Source organism: Bos mutus, chromosome 7, assembly GCF_027580195.1.
Source record: "Bos mutus isolate GX-2022 chromosome 7, NWIPB_WYAK_1.1, whole genome shotgun sequence".
Classification (NCBI taxonomy): Eukaryota; Metazoa; Chordata; class Mammalia; order Artiodactyla; family Bovidae; genus Bos; species Bos mutus.
Genome location: NC_091623.1, coordinates 54,816,885 through 54,836,171, shown reverse-complemented (window position 1 = coordinate 54,836,171; position 19,287 = coordinate 54,816,885). Strand labels below are relative to the sequence as shown.

At 57.0% G+C, this 19,287-nt stretch overlaps 3 protein-coding genes across 9 annotated transcripts; 2 read left to right on the top strand and 1 right to left on the bottom strand.

Moving 5' to 3' along the window:
• The first annotated feature begins 1 nt into the window (after position 1).
• FDX2 (ferredoxin 2) lies at positions 2–4,607 on the top strand. 7 transcript variants are annotated; one of them, XM_070373647.1, is made up of 7 exons: positions 82–366; positions 454–508; positions 720–762; positions 1,568–1,613; positions 3,218–3,371; positions 3,901–3,988; positions 4,180–4,233. In XM_070373647.1, the coding sequence occupies exons 1-6, from the start codon at positions 213–215 to the stop codon at positions 3,950–3,952; spliced, it is 504 nt and encodes a 167-aa protein (XP_070229748.1). In that variant the 5' UTR covers positions 82–212; the 3' UTR covers positions 3,953–3,988; positions 4,180–4,233. The 7 variants fall into 7 exon arrangements, with proteins under 7 accessions (XP_070229743.1, XP_070229748.1, XP_070229744.1 ...); XM_070373643.1 differs by having other exon boundaries at positions 720–826; XM_070373645.1 differs by lacking the exon at positions 3,218–3,371 and having other exon boundaries at positions 4,180–4,607.
• A 498-nt stretch (positions 4,608–5,105) lies between these two features.
• ZGLP1 (zinc finger GATA like protein 1) lies at positions 5,106–7,997 on the top strand. Its single transcript, XM_070374814.1, has 5 exons — positions 5,106–5,242; positions 5,491–5,862; positions 7,038–7,126; positions 7,497–7,590; positions 7,756–7,997. The coding sequence occupies exons 1-5, from the start codon at positions 5,106–5,108 to the stop codon at positions 7,883–7,885; spliced, it is 822 nt and encodes a 273-aa protein (XP_070230915.1). The 3' UTR covers positions 7,886–7,997.
• A 3,917-nt stretch (positions 7,998–11,914) lies between these two features.
• Positions 11,915–18,988, bottom strand: ICAM5 (intercellular adhesion molecule 5). Its single transcript, XM_070373637.1, is given in 12 exon segments — positions 11,915–12,072; positions 12,075–12,308; positions 13,201–13,467; positions 13,852–14,091; positions 14,195–14,473; positions 14,555–14,797; positions 15,217–15,465; positions 15,595–15,849; positions 16,299–16,586; positions 16,809–17,129; positions 17,326–17,595; positions 18,538–18,988. Coding segments are annotated over 12 exon segments (2,766 nt in total). The 5' UTR covers positions 18,620–18,988; the 3' UTR covers positions 11,915–12,034.
• Between the last annotated feature and the right edge of the window lie 299 nt (positions 18,989–19,287).

The following is a 19,287-nucleotide window of genomic DNA, read 5'->3' as shown; positions in this document are numbered from 1 at the left end:
AATGTGCCTGGGTGGGATGTCGGGGATAGCCCTGCAGGTCTTGGCTCATCCGAGCCTGCGCACTGCGCTCCCAGTTTGGCAGCCTCCCCTGGACGCGCCTCCATGCCGCGCAGCGACGCCAAAAACAAAAAAAAAAGGCGCTTCTATTCGGGTAATTACAGGGCCGTGGCTTCTAAACGCACCAAGGCGCATGCTTAGTCCCTGGTCACGTGATGCCTGTCATGGCCGCCTCCGTGGCCTGGGGAGGTGTGAATGCTGGGTTCCTGCTGCGGGCTGCCAGGGGTGCCTGGTGGAGCCGTCCTGGAGGCTTTTGGGGGTCCGGGGAGGCGGCGGCGCCAGCGATAGCCAGGAAATTCCGGGCGACAGGTACCTGGGGAGCCTCGGGCGGGCGTCGTTAACCCATCGTACTCCAGCTGTGCCCAGCACGGCAGCTCACCCAACCGTGTTTTCCAGGCTCGCGCCCGGCGGGGGAGGAAGAAGCCGGCGGCCCCGAGCGGCCCGGGGACGTGTGAGTGTGGGAGCCAAGTCCCCCGTTAATAATAGCACGGGGTTCCTCCGGTCCCCACGTTGCCGTACAGCCTCATCCCTGTGTCCCCTCTTCTGCATCACCCTATTTCCATGTCCCGTCAAACCCCAAACATGAGTTCCTAACCCTATATTCCACCTGGCCCCTGCTCCCATCATCCAGTTGAGGCATCTGCACTCTCATCTGCCCCCAGGGTGAACGTGGTGTTCGTAGACCGGTCAGGCCAACGGATTCCGGTGAGCGGCAGAGTCGGGGACAATGTTCTCCACCTGGCCCAGCGCCATGGGTTGGATCTGGAAGGTGGGAGCCGGGCATAGGGAATTGGAGATATCTTTATTCATTCGTTTTAAAAAAACACAAGTCAGATAGGATTCTCCACTACCTAATCTTGCACGGCTTCCCACCCAACATGGTTAACTTCAGACTCCTCAACAGGATCTCATCCCCTGCTCTATTAATCTTTATTCATTCAGCAGTTATTTATTGAGCATTTAGTAGAGGGTCCTAAAACTCCTGCCCGCCAGGAGCTTGTATTTTCTTCCTTTTTCCTCCCTCTCTTCTAGCCACACTGACTTGCTTGCTGTTCCTCAAATAGCCAAGTTCATGCCTGCCTCAGGGCCTTCGCATTTGGTGTTCCATCGAAAGTGCTTTCCCACCAGACCTTCTGGCTCCTCATCCTTCAGGTCTTGATGTAAATGTCATCTTCCTGACAGTCTTATCCCTCTCAGCCCAACTGCAGTCCCCATGCCCCAATAACTCTATTCATATCAGTGTGCTGTATTGTCTGCATAGCACTTCTCATTGTTTTGTTTCCTTCTTTGTCGTTTCTCCCCAAAATGAGATCAGAAACCGTGTTTGCCTTGTTCACACTTATCTGTTGCCTGTCATGGTATTTAGATGTAACAGGTATTAAATCAGTATTTGTTAAAGGAAAGATAATAATAGCAGACGTTACTTTAAGCCCCTTACCACATTTTGACTGATTGAATCTATTTCATGACAACATTATGCAATAGGAGAGAATGTTATCCTGTTTTATAGGTGAGGAAACTGAGCCCCAGGTTGAGCAGACCTGGTCCAAGGTCAAGTAAGTGGCAAAACTAGATTCAAACCCAGCCTATCTTAGCCACTAATCTGTGCTACTCTTCTGTGAATATTGAACACATACTGTGTGCCAGGTAGCAATGTAAAAAAGCAGATAAGGCCCTTGTCATTTCACACCAGTTTCAACCTAATAGGGACTATAATCCCATGCATAAACATGTAATTATATCATGAGCAACTGGGAGAGTGGTCTTTTAAAAAGTGTATAGTGTTGGGTGTATGTATGTATACATGGCATGAGTACATGCTCAGTTGTGTTGGGACTCTTTGCAACCCCATGGACTCCTCTATCCATGGAACTTTGCAGGCAAGAATACTGGAGTGGGTTGCCATTTCCTACTCCAGAGGATTTTCCTGACCCAGGGATCAAACCCACGTCTCTTGCGTCTCCTGCATTGGCAGGCGGATTCTTTACCACTGCACCACCTGAGAAGCCCCGGTGTATATAATAAGGAGCTGATTTCATCATTAGACAGTGGCTGGGGGAGGGGGGAGAATTGGGGGCAGTCTGGCAGACCTACCTTAAGTTCTGTTCTGGAATCGGATTCTTTACCACTGCACCACCTGAGAAGCCCCAGTGTATATAATAAGGAGCTGATTTCATCATTAGCGGTTGGGGGAGGGGGGAGAATTGGGGGCAGTCCTGGCAGACCTACCTTAAGTTCTGTTCTGGAATCCATTGGCTGGCAGTTCATGACAAAGATTAGAACATGGGTTTTCAAGGCACGTGGCCTGTGTTCAGATTTTTCTGTTGCCAACTGTGTGACCCTGAGCAAGTTACTTATCATCTTTCAGCCTCCTCGTCTATAAAGTAGGATAATTTAGTTCCTATCTCACCGGGTTGCTGTGAGGATTAAGCAGATTTCATGTGTACGGTGTGTAATACCTGGCACGTGGTTGGTGTGCAGCGAGTAGTTGGAATGATTGTACTAGGTTATCTCTGTCTCATGTGGTGAGGATGTTAATGAGCTGGGAGAGAGGGCTGAGAAAGACACCTGGGGATGACTTGAGTTTCAAGGCCCAGACTGTTTCTTCTCCAGACAGGGAAGGTGGGCGACTTAGTCACTGCAGCCCACAGGGGAGGGTCTGCTGGATCAGAAAGCTGTCTTGTAGCTCCACCCTCATGGTCCGACCTGTCTGGAAGAGAAAGAATTCTGTCCTGTTTACTTAGAACAAGTATCTCTCGAGGCATCTACAACCTCCCAGGCTCAGTGCTGAATGCAGAGAGAAGAGGCATGTTGACACAGCACAGGGAAACCGAGAAATGATGGTGGTAACTTCAGATTGTGATAAATGCTGTCCAGAAATTTTTAAAGGGATAACAAGAGTTGGGGGAAGGACAAGAAATAGGAGATGGGAACTTGGAGGACAACTGAGTAGTGCCCCAAGACAAAAAGGCCTAGCTATGGAAAGACTGGAGAGAAGAGCATTCCAGATCACAAGTATGCCAAGGGCAGAGGTCCTGTGCTAGGGGCTGAGCTTGGCATGGAGGAATTGAGCGAGGGGGCTGGGGTGGCTGAAGGGGCTGAGTGCAGTGAGGTGGGAGAATCTCAAGGGCTGAGGTGACGAGTTTGGATTTTATTCTAGCTATGAAAACCGTTTGGAAGAGGACATTATCTGGAAGCCCAGCGCTCAGTCAGAAGCCTGGGAACGTGTCCGGGGCAAGCAGGAAACCCTCGACTCTGTACCATTCACCCCTTTATTTCCTGACCCCTTCTCCTGCTGCAGCACTAGATGCCGAGTGAGTTGGTCCCTCGGAGCATCAGGGCAGCCCAGCAAAGTGGCAGGGTCACAGCAAGCGTTCACAGGCTACAGGGAACCTGTCTGGCCTGTCTCCTCTCAGCTACACTGAAGTCCAGTCCATGCTCATTAATGGTGCCAGGTGCCCAGCCTGGTCATCAGCCTTCTGGAGAGTTTGGGGGAAACCCTGAAGTCCGTTTGCAAAACCTGTGTGCAGATCAGCAACAGTCAGCCAAGTCAGTGACAGGGTGGAGGATGCACAGAGTGGGCCTGCAGGCCTGGGAGGGAGAAATGAGAGTCACATGGTGAAACAGATTCACCGGATTCCTTCGTGGTCCAGTTGTTTTCATTGCCATAGACCTGGGTTTGATCGCTGATCAGGAACTAAGATCCCACAAGCCTGAGGGTGTGGCTCCCCACCCCACCCCCCAAAAAATAAGAAACAAAGGGATTTTTTTTTAAGCCCTTCTCTGAATGGTGCTTGCCCAAGCACGGTCCCTCACCAACGGTCCCTCACTTGCCGCCCCCAGGGGCCTGCGAAGCGTCCTTGGCGTGCTCCACCTGCCACGTGTATGTGAGTGAGGACCACCTGGACCTTCTGCCGCCTCCTGATGAGAGGTGAGCAGGGTGGCCCCTCCCAGCCCTGAGCTGCAAGGCTTGGTTGCTGAGCCTTGGCATTCCGGGATCCACCCAGGCCATAGCAGAGGGCAGCCCTGGGTTTTCTCTCCCCTCCAGCTGCTGGCGGGAGAGCTTCCCTTCTGGCCCCTACCCCTGGATCCATTAACAACTGCTGCCGCCCTTTACTCCAGGGAGGACGACATGCTGGATATGGCCCCTCTCCTCCAAGAGAACTCCCGGCTGGGCTGCCAGATCGTGCTGACGCCTGAGCTGGAAGGGGCCGAATTCACCCTGCCCAAGATCACCAGGAACTTCTATGTGGATGGCCACGTCCCCAAGCCCCACTGACATGGGCAACTGGACGGTCCCAGACACTGACGGCCCCAGGGCCAGGACTAGAAGAACATAGCCAAGATGCCAGCCCAGTCCAGAGCGCGGACAGATCGGAGAGAGATGGCGGAAGCACCCAGAAAGTCAAAACCCTGGCTTCAGAGAGATCCCATGTCCCAGCTCTGGTGGGGCCCGGCCCCTAATGGGGCTGCCTCAACCAAGCTCATGAGAATGGGGGTGTGGATAGGGGTGGAATCTAATTGGAGCGATAATAAAACTGTTTAACAGATATCTGGCATCTTGAGCGTCCTTGGGGTTGGTGGGGGTGGGGTGCAGGCTCTGGGGTCTACAGCTGCATCTGCCAGACCTCCCCAGCTTTCCCCTACCACGGCGGTGATGGGCCAGCGGGAAACTGAGGCAGAGAGGTCTGTAGGCGAGGTTCCGCGAGCCAGAGGATCAGCATGGCAAGGCCCCGCCCCGCCGTCGCGGAGGGATTTGGAGGGCCCCAGGCCGCCCTCGGTCACAAGGGGTAATCACATAGTCTGAGCAGAGTCGGAAGGGAGAGAGGGACCCAGGCGGGCCTGAGGGTGGAGCCTTGGAAGCCCGTGCCCAACATCACCCGCTAGAGGCGCCCAATCCTACTGGCTCCGCCCCCCGCCCCCCCCAGGTGGAGCCCCTTGCACCCTCGGCCAGAAGCGGGCCCCCCCACGCAGGTGGGGCTCATCAAGTGGGCCCGGCGTGGGCGGGGCCAGGCGAGATTTGGGAAGGGGGGCTGGGCTAGGAAGCAATGGAGGCCGAGCCAGCCCCGGACTTCGCCATGCTGCGAGAGCTGCTAGCGCCGCCCTGCCTGAACCCCGAGCCGCCCCCGGAACCCCCGATCCGGCAGGCACCAAGGACCCCAGGATGCCTCAGACCCAGTGGCAGGTGCGTACACGAGCAGCCCTTCCCCCCACCTGGCCCAGTGGTCAATGGGTCATGATCTCTGGTTCCTAGGGTTACTCAGGGGTCAAAATGTTAGTTACTGGTACTCGCAAGGACGAGATCCTGATCCCCAGGGATATTGGGGGGGTCATATGGGGGTCAGAGACTGTGCAGTTCTTGCTCCGTGTCTTTGGGACCCTCGTAGTTGCCGCCCACGGAAGGGGGTTGACCACACCGGCCATTGTCCCCAGGTCCTTCTGGCCTGCACGCCAAGACTCGGTCACCGCCCTGCGCTTCCTCCAAGAGACAGCAGAAGAGCTGGCCCAGGCCCCCTGGGACACCCAGGCTCTGGGGCCCTACTGGGAGCCGAAGGCCCTGGAGACCCTGGGACCTCTACCTCAGGCCAAGGATGACAAGAACATGCTGACCCTAGTCAGCCAGCAGAGCCCCAACCTGGGGTCCCCACGGGCTCCCCCTACTTCTCCAGCCCAACCACAGAGAAGGCCCCGGAAGCAGTCAAACCCCCAGCGGGGTGCCGAAAAAGTGGACCCTCTTTTTGAGGGGGTGACCCTGAAGTTTCAGATAAAGCCGGATTCCAGCCTACAGATTATACCCAGTTACAGGTAGGAGCTGGCCTGGGCAAGGGCACCCTTTCTGCAAGTAATAACAATATCAGTGGGCCTTCCCTAGTGGCTCAGTGGTAAAGAATCCACCTGCCAATGTAGGAGATGCGGGTTTGATCCCTGGGTGCGGAAGATCCTCTGGAGAAGGAAATAGCAACCTGCTCCAGTATTCTTTTGCCTGGGAAATTCCATGGATAGTGGAGCCTGGCAGGCTATATAGTCCATGGGGTCAAGAAGAGTCGGAGAGACGACTCAGCAACTAAACAATAATAGAGCTGGGGGGTAGGGAGGTGCTCCCAGGCATTTGCTTATGGACTGCCACCCCAGCCCTGCATTACAAATGGCCTCATCTCTGTAACTGCCTTTCTCCTTTTTTTATTTCTTTATATTTTTAAAAAACTTTTTTTTGCCTGTGGGATCTTTGTTCCCTGAGCAGGGGTGCAACACTCACCCCCCTGCATTGGGTGTGCAGAGTTTTAACCACTGGCCTGCCAGGGAAGTCCAAACAGCCTCATCTCTGAGTGAGACCTCAGGCTGATGCCTATTCCTGTCCTTTCTGCTATGAGCCAGTCAAATCCAGGCCTGAGCCAGAGTCTTCTCCTAGTGAAATGGCTTCACCATACCTGGGGGCTGCTGCTTCTGTTAGTTTTTCCTGCAATGATAATAGCTACCATTTGTCAGACGTGACACCAGCCATAGAGGTAACAGCACTTGGTGTGTATGGACTCACTGAGGCCTTGTGAAGCCCACTTTACAGATGCAGAAACTGAGGCACAGAGGATGAAATCCCTTGTCACACAGCAAGGACATGGGAGAATTGAGTTTTCAACCTGGCAAAGCTGGTCATAGGCTTACTGTCTCCTCAAATGATTATGATTACTCATGAAGGGCAAGGCCAGGCCTTTCAGGCATCAGATGCCCCCTTGGTCAGGGGAGGGGGGAGCAGTGCTAGATGCCTTGATAGTAAATCTTCATTTGGGGGAATTCCCTGGCAGTCCTGTGGCTAAGACTCGCTTTCATTGCTGAAGGCGTGGGTTCTATCCTGGTTAGGGAACTAAGATCCCACAAGCCGCGTTGTAAAACTAAATAAATAAATATCATTTAAAAATCTTAATTTGGGGGCTGTCTGGGGCAGGATCCAGACCCTCTGTGCTAATGCCCTGTTTACTCCCCAGCCTGGCCTGCAGCAGCCGCTCTCCAGGGCCTCCCACTCCAGGCCCTGCCAGAGGCCCAGAGGCCAACCCGGGAGGCAGCGAGGCCCTGGGTGAGTCCTGGAGACTTAAGAGCTATAAATACTGGGGAAAGGTGCAGGGGGCAGCATTTTCTTTTCTTCCTTATCTTTCTCCCCATCCTGCTTCCCTATTTAGACCCATCCAGGAGGAGTCGCAGCATCCCCCATCCACTCAAGCTGAGTCACCCTCACCCCCGGCTTCCTCCTCTGCTGAGCTTTGCCATCTGTCTCCCTTCCTGGCTTTCCCTCTGTCTTAGATCTGGGGCTGGCTGGGAGTTGGGGGGGGGAGCCTTCATAGAGAGCCCCCTCCCACCCACATATACACAAAAGGCCCATCCCACACAGGTCTCCTGAGCTCAGGCTTCTGGCCTCTGACCCCACCCTTTGACCTCTGCCCTTTCAGCACCCCGCCGCTGTGCTTCCTGTAGGACCGAGAGGACCCCTTTATGGAGAGATGCTGAGGATGGTACCCCTCTCTGCAACGCTTGTGGCATCAGGTCCTCAAAATGGAGAGGGGTTGGGGGTGGGGTCCTCACTTGAGTCCATGCTTAGCCAGCATGGGGTATTGGGAAAACACCCACCTCTGGGAACGTGCCTCCCTCGTGGCGGTTTCTGGGCTCCCCCTGCCTGCTGAATGTCGGTTTCTTGCACCCCCATCCCAGGTACAAGAAATATGGCACCCGGTGCTCTAGCTGCTGGTTGGTGCCCAGGAAAAATGTGCAGCCCAAGAAGCTATGTGGCAGATGTGGGGTGTCCCTGGGCCCCCACCCAGCCTCAGCTCAGGAAGGGTAAGCCCTTCCTCACCCAGCCAAGCCTGTCCTGCCTCAGTTTCTCCAGGGGGAAAATGGGCTGAATTCCTCCTAGGGGGAAGAGCCTGAGTCTTGAGGGGTCCAGCCTACCTCCTCTCCACACCCTCCCCATCCAGAGACCTCAGATGGAAGACCCAGGCCTCAAGGCCCCAGAGCTCCTGGTTGAGGGGGTCACTAGCCCCCTCTTTGGCTCCTGCTTCAATCAGGCTTGGCTGAGCACCCCGCTCAGGAAGTGCTGTCAGCAATGACACTCATATTGTTAATAGAAGTGACAATAAAGAATAGATCTGTTCAGAAGGGGCACTGTAACTTTGGGATCCCACCTTGCGCGCCCTCACCTGCCTCTCCCCTGGCCCAGGAATGTGGGGAGGGGTTTTTTCACCGGGTTTTCCGAGGCACACACACAGTCATCTAAACAGCTACCAGCCTTCTGCCCCACAAGACAATTAGTCACCTTTGTTACAACATCCCATAGAGGGCAACTGCCAGCACATGCAGAGGCAGCACATTCAGAAAGACAGACACCAGGACTTCCCTGGCAGTCCAGTGGTTAAAACGCCATGCTCCCCATGCAGGAGACAAGGGTTCAGTCCCTGGCCAGGGAACTAAGATCCTGCATGCTATGCAGTGCAACCAAAACTTAAAAAAAAAAAATTTTTTTTTAAAGACCCAAGACAGACACACAGGCTGGCAGGTACATGAAAACACAGAGGAGATACATCAGCAGACACACACGTGCTGTCGCTCATCAGACACAGACCACACACAGGACAGAACGACACACATGAGGCACATATGTTGATAGACACAGGACACACACGCGCAGTACAGACACACACGAAAGACACATCGACGGCACATAGACACAATGGGCCCTTCATCTTGCAGCCCCACCGCGGCCTGCAGAGTGTCCCCTTCCCCGCTCCTTCCGCACACCTGTGTTCCCCTTCCCCCTTTCATGTTCTCTGACCTCACCAAAGGGTGTCCCCAGCCTGAAGCCAAAAGCCACATGGGAGAGACATGGAGCTCTGCCCCTGTCACTAGGATATACAGGACACCACTGCTCGGAAGGAGGGGCAGAGGGAGGGGTGGAGGGCGGAGAGTGTCAAGGATGGGCAGGATGGTCCCTGCTGTGGGGGTGTGAGTGAGGCCCGCTTGGCCTCAGAGGGAAGATAAGCCCCTGAGACCCCCTTTGTCTCTCCTGACTGAGCCTGTGGAGAAGGCCTAGGGCCAGATGGCTCAGCCCTCAGATCCCTGACTCACCCCATCCTGCCTTCCCTGGGCTCAGCATAACCTCCCGCACCTCTCCTGTAGCTGCTACCTTATCCTTTGTGGGGTGAGGGGGGAGGGTGCTCTGCTCGGACACCACATCTTCAGAGAAGCCTTCCTTGAGCATCCAGCCTAAAATGGACACCCCTCCCACCCCACATTAGGCTCTAGTTCAGCTTCTTAGAACGCATCTCCCTCTTAGAACCTGTGGAGATTCTAAGAGGTTCAGAAGCTTCACCTCAGGACTTCCCTGGCAGTCCAGTGGTTAGGACTCTGTGCTTCCACTACAGGCGGTGCAGGTTCAATCCCTGGTTGGGGAACAAAGATCCCACAAGCCACGTGGTGTGGCCAAAAATAATTAAAAGTTTTAATTAAATGTTTCACTTCTGTACTGGTCCAGGGTTGTTTCGTTCACATTCATCTCCCCTACTGGACCATGACTTCAGAGATCCAAGCTCACCACCTCTGTGTTCTTGACCATGAGTTCCCCACCCCACCACCAGTGCCCAGCATGGAGAAGCTCTTGAGGGATAGATACAGCACACAAGGGTCTCAGATTATGTGTCTCCAAACCCCTGGCTGTTTGTATCCACCAAGTCATATCCACTAAGTCAGTGTTTATGGAGCAAGTATTGTGTGCCAGGCCCCCATGGGGCACTCAGTTGGGAATAGAACAAGGATCCCTGCTCTAGCAAAGCCAATATTCTAGAATAATAGTAAGCAAATATTCAGTGAGGACTAATAGAATGTCAAGTAGTGATCATGCTACAGAGAAAAATAAAGTGGAACTTCCTGGTGGTCCAGTGATTAAGACTCTGCGCTTCCAGTGCAGGGGGCCTGAGTTTGATCCTTAATCAGGAAACTAGATCCCACATGCTGCAACTAAGATCTGGCACAGCCAAATTAAAAAACAGAATTAGAAAAAGAGGGCTTCCCTGGTGGCTCAGGAGTAAAGGATTCACCTGCCAGTGAAGGAGAAACAGGTTCAATCCCTGATCTGGGAAGATCCCACATGTTGCAGAGTAATTTAGCCCATGGGCCACAACTACTGAGCCTGTGCTCTAGAGTCCAGGAGCCCGCAGCGACGGAAGCCGGCCCTGTGCTCGGCAACAAGAAGGTGCGTGCGTGCTAAGTCGATTGAATCATGTCCGACTCTTTGTGACCCCATGGACTGTATAGCCCGACAGGCTCCTCTGTCCATGGGATTCTTCAGGTAAAGAATATTGAAGTGGGTTGCCACGCCCTCCTTGAGGGGATCTACTGGACCCAGGGATCGAACCCGTGTCTCCTGTGGCTCCTGCATTGCAGGCAGATTTTTTACCACTGAGTCACAAGGGAAGACCCCCCCGCAATAAGGTCACACACGACAACGAAGAGTAGCCATGCTCACCGCAACTAGAGAAAGCCAGTGCAGAGCAACAAAGACCCAGCCCAGCCAGAAAGGAAGAAAGAAAGAATAAGAAAGTAAAGTACATAAGGAGGTGAGGAGTTACCATGTTCGCAGGGAAGGCCTCTCTGAGGAGGTGACCTCTGTGTAGAGACCTGATGGTAAGGAACCAGCTACAGGGGGTGAGGACACCTGAGGCCGAGGCGATGGCACGAGCAAAAGCCCTGTGGCAGGGAGGACTCTGTGGGACTCCGGAAACCTTGAGGACTCGGGTGAGGGCAGAGAGATAAATAAAGGGGCGGGGGTACAGCAGGGATTGCACTTCACTTGGGCCTTGTCGCCTTCTGTACCTGGCACCCAGCACTGGCTTGGTCTCTGGTGCCCCTGTTTCCTGCTCTCACCTTTTCTCCTGAAATGTTGAGGTGGAGGGGCCAGCCTGTGGAGCTGGAGCTGTCCAGGCCTGCTTCCTTCTGGCAGCTCTGTGTTCCTGCTTTTGAGGGAGGAGGAAACGGGGCAGTGGAGGCACAGCTGCTCTCTCCTTCTGCTGCAGAGGGTGAGGGGGATGGCTGGTGGTGTGCTGTGGGGGATGGGGCACGCAGCTGGTACCCTCTGTGTCTCTTCTGAATCACGATGGCCAAGTCGATGAAAGGCACGCTGGGGGACATCCCAGTGGTCCAGTGCCTAAGACTCCGCCTTCCAATGCAGAGGACGTGGGTTTGATCCCTGGTCGGGGAACTAAGATCCCACCTGCTGCGGGTGCAGCCAATAAGTAAAAAATACTGAAAGACAGGTTAGGGGTAAACTCCACTGTGGATGGCACAGGATGAAGGAGGCCTTGAGGGTGGGGCAGGGGTGGACTCTGTAATAGAAGGGACATCCCAGAGGCTGACACTCACAGACCCAGCTTTGTTTACCCATCCCTGCAGGGCTTGGGGGCCTGGCAGTGCCTAGACCCCTGGGAAGGGCCTCCACCCATCCAAGGAAGGCAGGCTCAGCTCTGCTCGGAACCAGGCCTGGGGGAAAGCTCATGTAGCTCCCACCCCCAAACACCAGCCGGATTAGAAGGCAGCGCTGGGCGGAAGAGATAAGTGGCTGAAAGGGAGGAAGGAGCAAGGTCCCCACCCTGGCCCAAGGGTCTAGGGAGGGCAGGAAACGGAGCCTGGAGAGCAAACTTCAGGTCTAGTCATGAAAAGGTGGCTTGGACCGTGCCTGACATGTAGTAGGTCCTCAAAAGCCAAAAGGTTTTTTTGAATCAGTAACCGGCAGGGCTGGGATTCGAACCCTGGATTGCTGAATCCCCATCGCAGAATGAAGCAGATGGAGCCGGAGTCCTTTAAAAAAATTTTATTGGGGGAGGGGGTAGAAAATGCGGGGTGACGCCCCTAGAATTGAATACATAAATAAATAGAACAATAAATCAGCCCCCTTGTGAGTCTGGGCGGGGCGTCCCCGGCCCGCGGGGAGAGGGGTGCGGGCTCAAGCTGACGGCAGCTGGATGGCGAAGACCTCGCCCCTGCCGGCACCTCCGAGGTGCCCGCGGCCTCTGATCCACCTTCAGCTCCTGCGTCCCTGCCGGCGCCTGCACCCGCGCCGTTCAGACACACGGCCTCGCCTGAGCTCTCGGCCTCCTGCACGTTATACTCGCCCTTCTTGCAGGCGGTGGACTGCACGTAGAAGGCCAGGCCGGCCCCCGCGGCCAGGAGTGCTGCGCCCCCCGCCGCGCCGCCTACAGCGACCCAGAGCCACGGACCTGCGGGGTGGAGACGCTCAAAGAGGATGACGAGCTCCGGGCTCGGTCCACACGCCCAGCCCGGGCCACTTCTGTCCCCTCCCCACAGAAATGAAGTCAGTCCTCATGCGCCTGGCAGGGAGCATCAGGGAACTCAGCCTTGGAGGAGAAGAGTGACCCCAGTAAAGGGCACCCCCAACTCGGGTGAAGCCCTTGACCCATTTTACACACCACCCCATCACAGGGAGGATAAAAGCCCCTAACCCCAGGGATACCAAGTCAACCAACTCTGCTGCTGCTAAGTCACCTCAGTCGTGTCCGACTCTCACCCTCAGAACGATGGTGAGGGTGATTTGGTCATTCCTACTCCCCAGAAAGACCCCAGCCTCTAGGGATTTCCCCAGCGGTTGAGACTCCGCGTTTCAACTGCAGGGGGCGCAGTTTCCATCCCTGGTCAGAGAACTAAGTGTCACATGGCAAAAAAAGTTGAAAAAAAAAAAAAAAGAACCCAACCCCACCTAGAGATACACGAAATGAGAGTGGGAATCTTGGGGCCTCACCCCAATCCTCTTCTTTTGGTCCCTCTTTAACCCCCTTCTCCACAGAGACACAGTGGAGGCTGAATTGTATCGTCTTCACTGCTCAAAAGTTAATATAAATTCCCTCCTCATAACAGTCACATCCTCCAAGGTTCCCTTACTTTGACTCCAGTCAGCTCCCTGTCCCTCCACTTGCCATCTCGAACCCGCCATCAAAGCCCCACCCATCAGGGCGCCCCTAATTTCTACCCTGGTTCACATCAGTCTCATCTGTGGAGATTGAGAGGGAGGCAGGGGTGGGATCAATAATACCAAGGCACAGGTCACAGCCGCCTTCAGATCCCTCACCCCGCCTCCTCCCCATTGCCACTTACCAGCCACTCGCACTGTGATGCGCCGCGTGTGGCGCCCATGCGCGTTGGTGGCTGCGCACTCGTACTCGCCGCCGTGGCTGCCCATGGCGCCAGCCACGCTCAGCGTGCTATTATTGCTCGACAGGCCAATGTTGGGCGCCCCCGGGGGCGCGCGCCAGCTGATCTGGGCTGGGGGCCAAGCCTCGGCTCGACAGGTCAACGTGAAGTTCCCACCTGGCCGCACGCCTCCTGGAGGTGAAGCAGCCAGCTCGGCCACCACTGGGCGGTCTACAGGGGACAGGATGTGGAAGGGGGCCAGCTGCTGACCAAGCGCCCCTTTTTGAGACCGCCCCTCCTGAAATGAACAGGCAAGGATTCTGCCTTCCAACAGCGTCCCCTCCCCCTACCACTGGCCTGTTGGGATTAAACTGAGCCCTGCTTCACTGAGTGGAAGGAGGTGGGGACCCAGGCCAGTGCCTTTCAGACCCAGAAACTGAGGGGAGCCGGCTTTTGTTCCCTAGAGTTTTCCTTTACCCTCATGTTAAGGCCCGGATTCCTTGTTCCTGGGAACGGGACTAGGAGAGGTGCCCTTGAACAACCCTGGGCAATCCCACCTCTTCTATTCACTGTCCTGGAGACCGAGTGCCATGTATCTGGTGCTGCCCTACTCACATTCCACGCCCACGGTGATGATCCGGGCGTCCGTGCCGTGTGCGTTGGTGGCCAAGCAGCGGTAAGTGCCCGCATCCTCTCGGGACACCCGCAGCCGCTGTGGCCGGGGCGCGCCTTCCCGGGAGCAGCTCACTTGCGGGGAGGGGCGACCCCGGGCGGAGCAGGCCAGCGCAGCAGCCTCCGCGCCTTCCAGCCAAGACTGGTGACTTGGGCAGGTAGATTCATCCATTTGCGGTGGCGCTGCAAAACAGCCACGGGGTTGTGGGGGGATGGGGGGAGTGGGTCAGGGAGAGGCCGAGACCCGGAGCGCCCCCTACCCTCCGCCCGCCTGGGCCTCGCTCACACTCCGCGCTCACGGTGACCATCTTGACCATGGAACCGTGCCGGTTGGTGGCATTGCAGATGTAGGTACCCGGTGCCAGATCACTAGGGATGCGGGGGGCTCTGGAACCTGGGTCTGGGGGTGCCAGTGGCAGCAGCACCCCCTCACTGGTGCCTCCGGAGCCAACACACTCCACACTTGGCTGTGGCTTTCCAGCCACCTCACAGGAAAAAAGTCGCCCAGATCCTTCTACCCATGTCCAGTTGCTGGGGCAGCTCACCTCCTCAAACCTGGGGCCATCTGGGAAGCAGTGCAACTGGAAGTCAGTTATTCAAGGTTATTCTGACATGCCCCATCTTGAACAGTGTTGTCCCCACTCACATTCCACTGTCACAGCCACATTTTTAGCTGCCGACCCTCGAGCATTAGTGGCTTCGCAGCGGTAGGTGCCTGCGTGCTCCCGGGCCACACGCATTAGGCCCTCGATGACCTCGGCTCCCCCAAAGCGCACACAGCTCACGTTGGGTGGTGGGACCCCAAGAGCCACACAGCTCAGGGAGACCTCTGTTCCTTCCAGCCAGGTAATGCGTTCAGGGCAGCCCACACTGTCCAGCGCTGGTGCATCTAGAGAGGGGAGTATTGTTGAGTCTGGGGTTTAGTGGACAGTCTAGAGTCCCTGGACCCTTTTCTCCCATCCTAGGCAGACAGGCTACACTCTGCACAGGGACTGGCCACCGAAGCAAAGGAGTTTGGCACTGATCACTGTTTGACCCTCCCCAGTCTTTGACCTAAAAATTGTTAGCTGGTTTGGAGCACCCACCTTTCCAAGACTCAGCTCAAACGCCACGCCCCAGGCCCCTGTGCACACTCCCACCTCCTCCTCTCCGTCCTTCTCTTAAGATCTTCCCATAATCCCGCTCACCACCTTCTCAAAATCCTGCTCAAAAGCACACCTTAGACCCTGTTTCCACACTCCTGTGTAGTCAGGCCACCCCTAGGACCTGAGAACCAGACAGAGGTGTGCCCCATGTACCCCAACTCACACTCCACCGTCAAGGTCACATCCTTGACCGCCTGGCCTTGGTCGTTGGTCGCAGTGCAGCGGTAAGTGCCAGCGAGCGCACGAGTGACCGGACCCAGCAAGCCCAGGGCCAGCACCGCCGCGCCGTCGGGCCGCGCGCAGTGCACCGAGGGCTGTGGGTTTCCGCGGGCGTCGCAGCGCAGTGTCTGCTCTGGTCCCTCTGGCCACGTCCAGCTCCTGGGACAGTCCGAATCGTCCAGCCGGGGAGCGTCTGAGGGCAGGGGCATATATATACAGGAGCCTAGACGTGAGAAAAGCCTCCACTTCCACGATACGGCCAGAGATCGGGTAGGCCCTTGAGATGACGAGGAGGGAGGCGAGAGGTTAAAGGCCAACTCACATAAGACGCGCAGCTCTACGCTCTCGTTCTTACTCAGGGTCTCCCCGTCAACTTCGAGGGTGGCGTCGCAGAAGAAGCCACGCCTGTCGTCGTACTCCGTGGCGTTTAGCTGGAGCTGGGCGGGCTGTCCCGGGGCCGCGGCTGGAATTCCGTCTAGTGTGACTAGGGCTTGGGTCTCCGCTGCGCAGGTTACTGTCACGATCGTCCCCTCGGGGGCGTTGGGCTCGCTCAGAGTAAGGTGGGGCTCCGGGAAACCTGGGGCGGGGGGCATTGGCCGGGAGACCACTGACCGCGCCCCTCCCACCTCTCAAGGCTGCAGCTCAGTAAGCCGAAACTTACCCCTGCAGCCGAACAGTGCGTACAGTGCAGGTTCAGAAACGCCCATCTTTCCAAGACTCAGCTCAAATTCCACGCCCCAGACCCCTGTGGGGACGCCCACCCCACAGGTGGGCTGTTAAGGCTTCTCTTCCTTCTTGCCCGCCCTCTTGAGGAGATCAGGCCACAGATCTAGGTATCCTCGTCGGGTCTGCGATCTTGCAATTGGGGCAGCATAGACTCCACCTCTCTAGCTACTAACTAGTAGGTAGTAGCTGCCCCGCCTCTTCGGGACTCTCGGGCCACGCCTATTGGGGTACCACGGCCCCACCCACTATTGGCCCCGCCTTCGCCTTCCTCTGGCTCCACCCCCAAGGTCCCACTCTTACTGTAGACAGTCACGTTCTCCCGGGTCTCTCGGCTCTCGCCCCCCAGGGTCACGTTGCAGACCAGTTGCCTGGCTCCCTCCTGCTCTGCGCTAGCTGTGGCTGTGGTAATGGCCATGAGAGCGTCCCCTTCGAGAGTGACATCGGGACTCAGCCTCTGGTCCCCCAGCGCCAGGTAGACACCAGCCTCCGAGACTGGAAACAGCCCATCAATGACGCAGCTCACGGGTCCTTCTGAACCCACTTCCAAGAGCCGGGGGGCAGTGAGGCGAGGGGGTTCCGGAGGCAGGGCTGGTGGTAGAAAAACAGAGTTTGAACTTTTGTACCGAACGCTCAATATGCTCTAAGCGTTTCACATGTACTATAATATGGAATTATCCTCAAGGCAGAGAGGAAAATAACTTTCAGCTGGTGAGTGTTGGAGCAAGAATCAGAATTCTGATTCCTCTGCCTTCAAAATTCTTAAACACCAGCCCGACCCCTCTTGGGCCCCTTCTCCTCCTAGCTACTCACTGAAGGTTCGGAGCTCTCTGGGGGCTGAGCTGTTTTCAAACAGCCCCAGGCCATGAGGCCGAAGGTCCAGCTCAGCACGGCAAGAGAAATTAGCCCCATGGTCCTCCCTGCGCGCCAGGACCGTGGCTGTGAGCACGGCGCCCCGCGCTCGGGGTGACTCCCCGGCGAAGCTGCGGCGGATCAGCTCCTGGGTTCCCCGCAACAGGGTCAATGTGAGACTCCCACGAGGTCCAGCACCGGGGACCCTACAGCTCAGGGTGAAGTTCTCGCCCACTGGCTGCCAAGCTGGCAGCGGCACCAGCTCCACACGATCTGGCCGTTCTGCAAGGAGGAGGAACTACGGCTGTTGGAAATGCCTGGCTCAGAAGGACTTGGCTTCGAACTCCGGGGACCAAGAAGGGGAGGGGGTGCGGATTCAGAGAGTGGGGTCTGAAGAAGAGGACCCCTTGACCCAGGGAGCGGGACCTGGAAGGGAGGGAAAGTAGTGGAGTTAAGAGCGTGGCAGCTGAGAACTCACGAAAAGTGCGAATGAGCCCACGCGCCTGCAGTGTGCGCCGCGCGCAGCGGAAGAAGCAGACGGGCTGAGTCTCCGGCTCGCGAATGTCCACCAGCTGCCGCGCCAGCCAGCGCAGACCCTTCTGGGTCCCATTCCGGCGCAGCGAGGTCTCCAGGCCACCGCGCTCGGGCCGTGGGCAGTTGGTGCTGCAGTTCAACCACAGTGATCCCCCGCGTTCCACGAGCGCCACTCGGGGCTGCAGGTCCGCCCAGAAAGGTTCCTGCGTGACGGCTGCTCGGAGAAACGCAAGGTTAGCCTGGGAGCCACCTCCCTGGGATCTACGTGCCCCTCTGCCCGAGTCAGGGATTCCCAGGGAAGGAGCAGAGGGCACAGCCGGGAGCCAAATCCTGCCGAGGTCTCGGGTTTACAAGCGCGCTCCCGCGACCCAAACCTCGAGGGTGTCTCTGGTACATGGTAGCGAAGAGTCCTGCTCTCCAAGCTGCCAGCAGAGTGATGGGGAAGCATACGGGGAGGGGAGAGATGAGAGGAAAGATGGGGTCTCCAATGCACACAGCAATGCTGGGAGGAGGGGACCCCGGGGGTAGGAAGGGAAACCACCTGGTTCTCACTGTTCTCGCCAAGAGAGGGGGAGACTGGTTGAAGTGGAGGAGGTGTCGAAAGAGAGATGAGACTGAGTCAAGCAAGGGTAAAGGAGGATTCCAAACCCCGGTGAAGAGGTGAAGAGTACGGAAAGAGGTCTGGGGCTGGGCTCAAGAAAAGAACCGCGGGAACAGCCGACAGCCGATGGACTCGGTTGCCAGGGCTCCGAGCGGAGCGGAAACAGCGCCTTTGAGTCACGGCAGTAGGTGAGATCGGGTCTTCGTTGATTTCGAGTAAGGAAGACGCCGTAGGGACTATGGTGCATAGTAGAACCTAAGGAGGTACCCCGGGAGGGGTCAAGGGAGACGTGGGGTCTCCAGAGCTCGAGGATGGATGCAAAAGAGCAACCAGGATCTCGAAGAAGGTAGGGTAGAGACCTGGGCGATCGAGAAGTCAGGAAGCTGGGTTTTCAGTGTGTGTTGTGGGGAAGAGGGTTAAAGAAGGCCCCTGGGCTCAAGGTGGGAGCAGAAGCGTGGGAGCGAGGCGAGGGCGGAGAGGGGAGGAGCTTGTGGCCGCTTCTCGGGTCCAGGAACTCCGCCCCCACCCTGTCCACCCTCAGCCAGACCGGCTTACCTGAGAGGCTGAGGAGCCCCAGGCCCAGGGCAGCCCAGAGGCCGAGCAGCGCCCGGTGCAGCCCTGGCGAGGGCCCTGGCATCGCCGCCGCGGGGGAAGCGCAGGAGGTGAGGGGACCGCGAGCGCTGAGCTGGGCTAGAGGACGGCGGTGCGCGGCGGGTGGGGTGTGGAGGAGGCTGAGTTGCGCTCGGGGATTGGTTTAACGTTGGTAACTTGGTTTCCAAGGAGGGGGCGGCAGCAGAGGCGGCGGTAGGGGGCGGGAAGGCGAGCTTGCACCAGGCTACCGGCCTTGGTGAAGGCGTGCTGGCAGGTGCTAGCGACCCCCGGGGTCTACATGGAGGCCGGCCCCATCGCCCGGAGCCTTCTGGGGGCGGCTGCACGCTCCCGCGTCATCCCCGGCGGCGACGCGAAGGTTGTGGGGGATGCAGGGTTGTCCTTCGCAAACCCCCACCCACCACTTGCTTAGATTCCATAATGAGCTGGACTCCGAACTCCATCTCCATATTTAATCCCTCCCACCAGAGCCCCTGAAAGCGGGGATTGAGTTGGGGGCTAGGAGAGATCTGAGAAGCGGAAGCTGGGGGTGGAAAGGTTCTAGGAGATTTCGAGATGGCTCGCTCACTGATCCTTTCCCTTTTAACCCCAGGGAGCTAAGAGTTACAGCCACGCCTCTAGTCTTTCTCTGGCTCCGCCCCCGCACGCGACAGAAGGGGCGGGGACGAAAGTGACAGCGAGTTGGGAACACGTGTG

What these genes read in the sequence shown, in the direction of transcription:
- FDX2 (XM_070373642.1), top strand. Translation starts at nt 2, where the DNA reads ATGTGCCTGGGTGGGATGTCGGGGATAGCCCTGCAGGTCTTGGCTCAT. An exon ending in CAGGAAATTCCGGGCGACAG is followed by an intron (nt 367 to 453) that starts GTACCTGGGGAG and finishes CGTGTTTTCCAG; the next exon opens with GCTCGCGCCCGGCGGGGGAG. An exon ending in GGTCAGGCCAACGGATTCCG is followed by an intron (nt 763 to 3,900) that starts GTGAGCGGCAGA and finishes TGCCGCCCCCAG; the next exon opens with GGGCCTGCGAAGCGTCCTTG.
- ZGLP1 (XM_070374814.1), top strand. Translation starts at nt 5,106, where the DNA reads ATGGAGGCCGAGCCAGCCCCGGACTTCGCCATGCTGCGAGAGCTGCTA. An exon ending in TGCCTCAGACCCAGTGGCAG is followed by an intron (nt 5,243 to 5,490) that starts GTGCGTACACGA and finishes CATTGTCCCCAG; the next exon opens with GTCCTTCTGGCCTGCACGCC. An exon ending in GGGAGGCAGCGAGGCCCTGG is followed by an intron (nt 7,127 to 7,496) that starts GTGAGTCCTGGA and finishes CTGCCCTTTCAG; the next exon opens with CACCCCGCCGCTGTGCTTCC.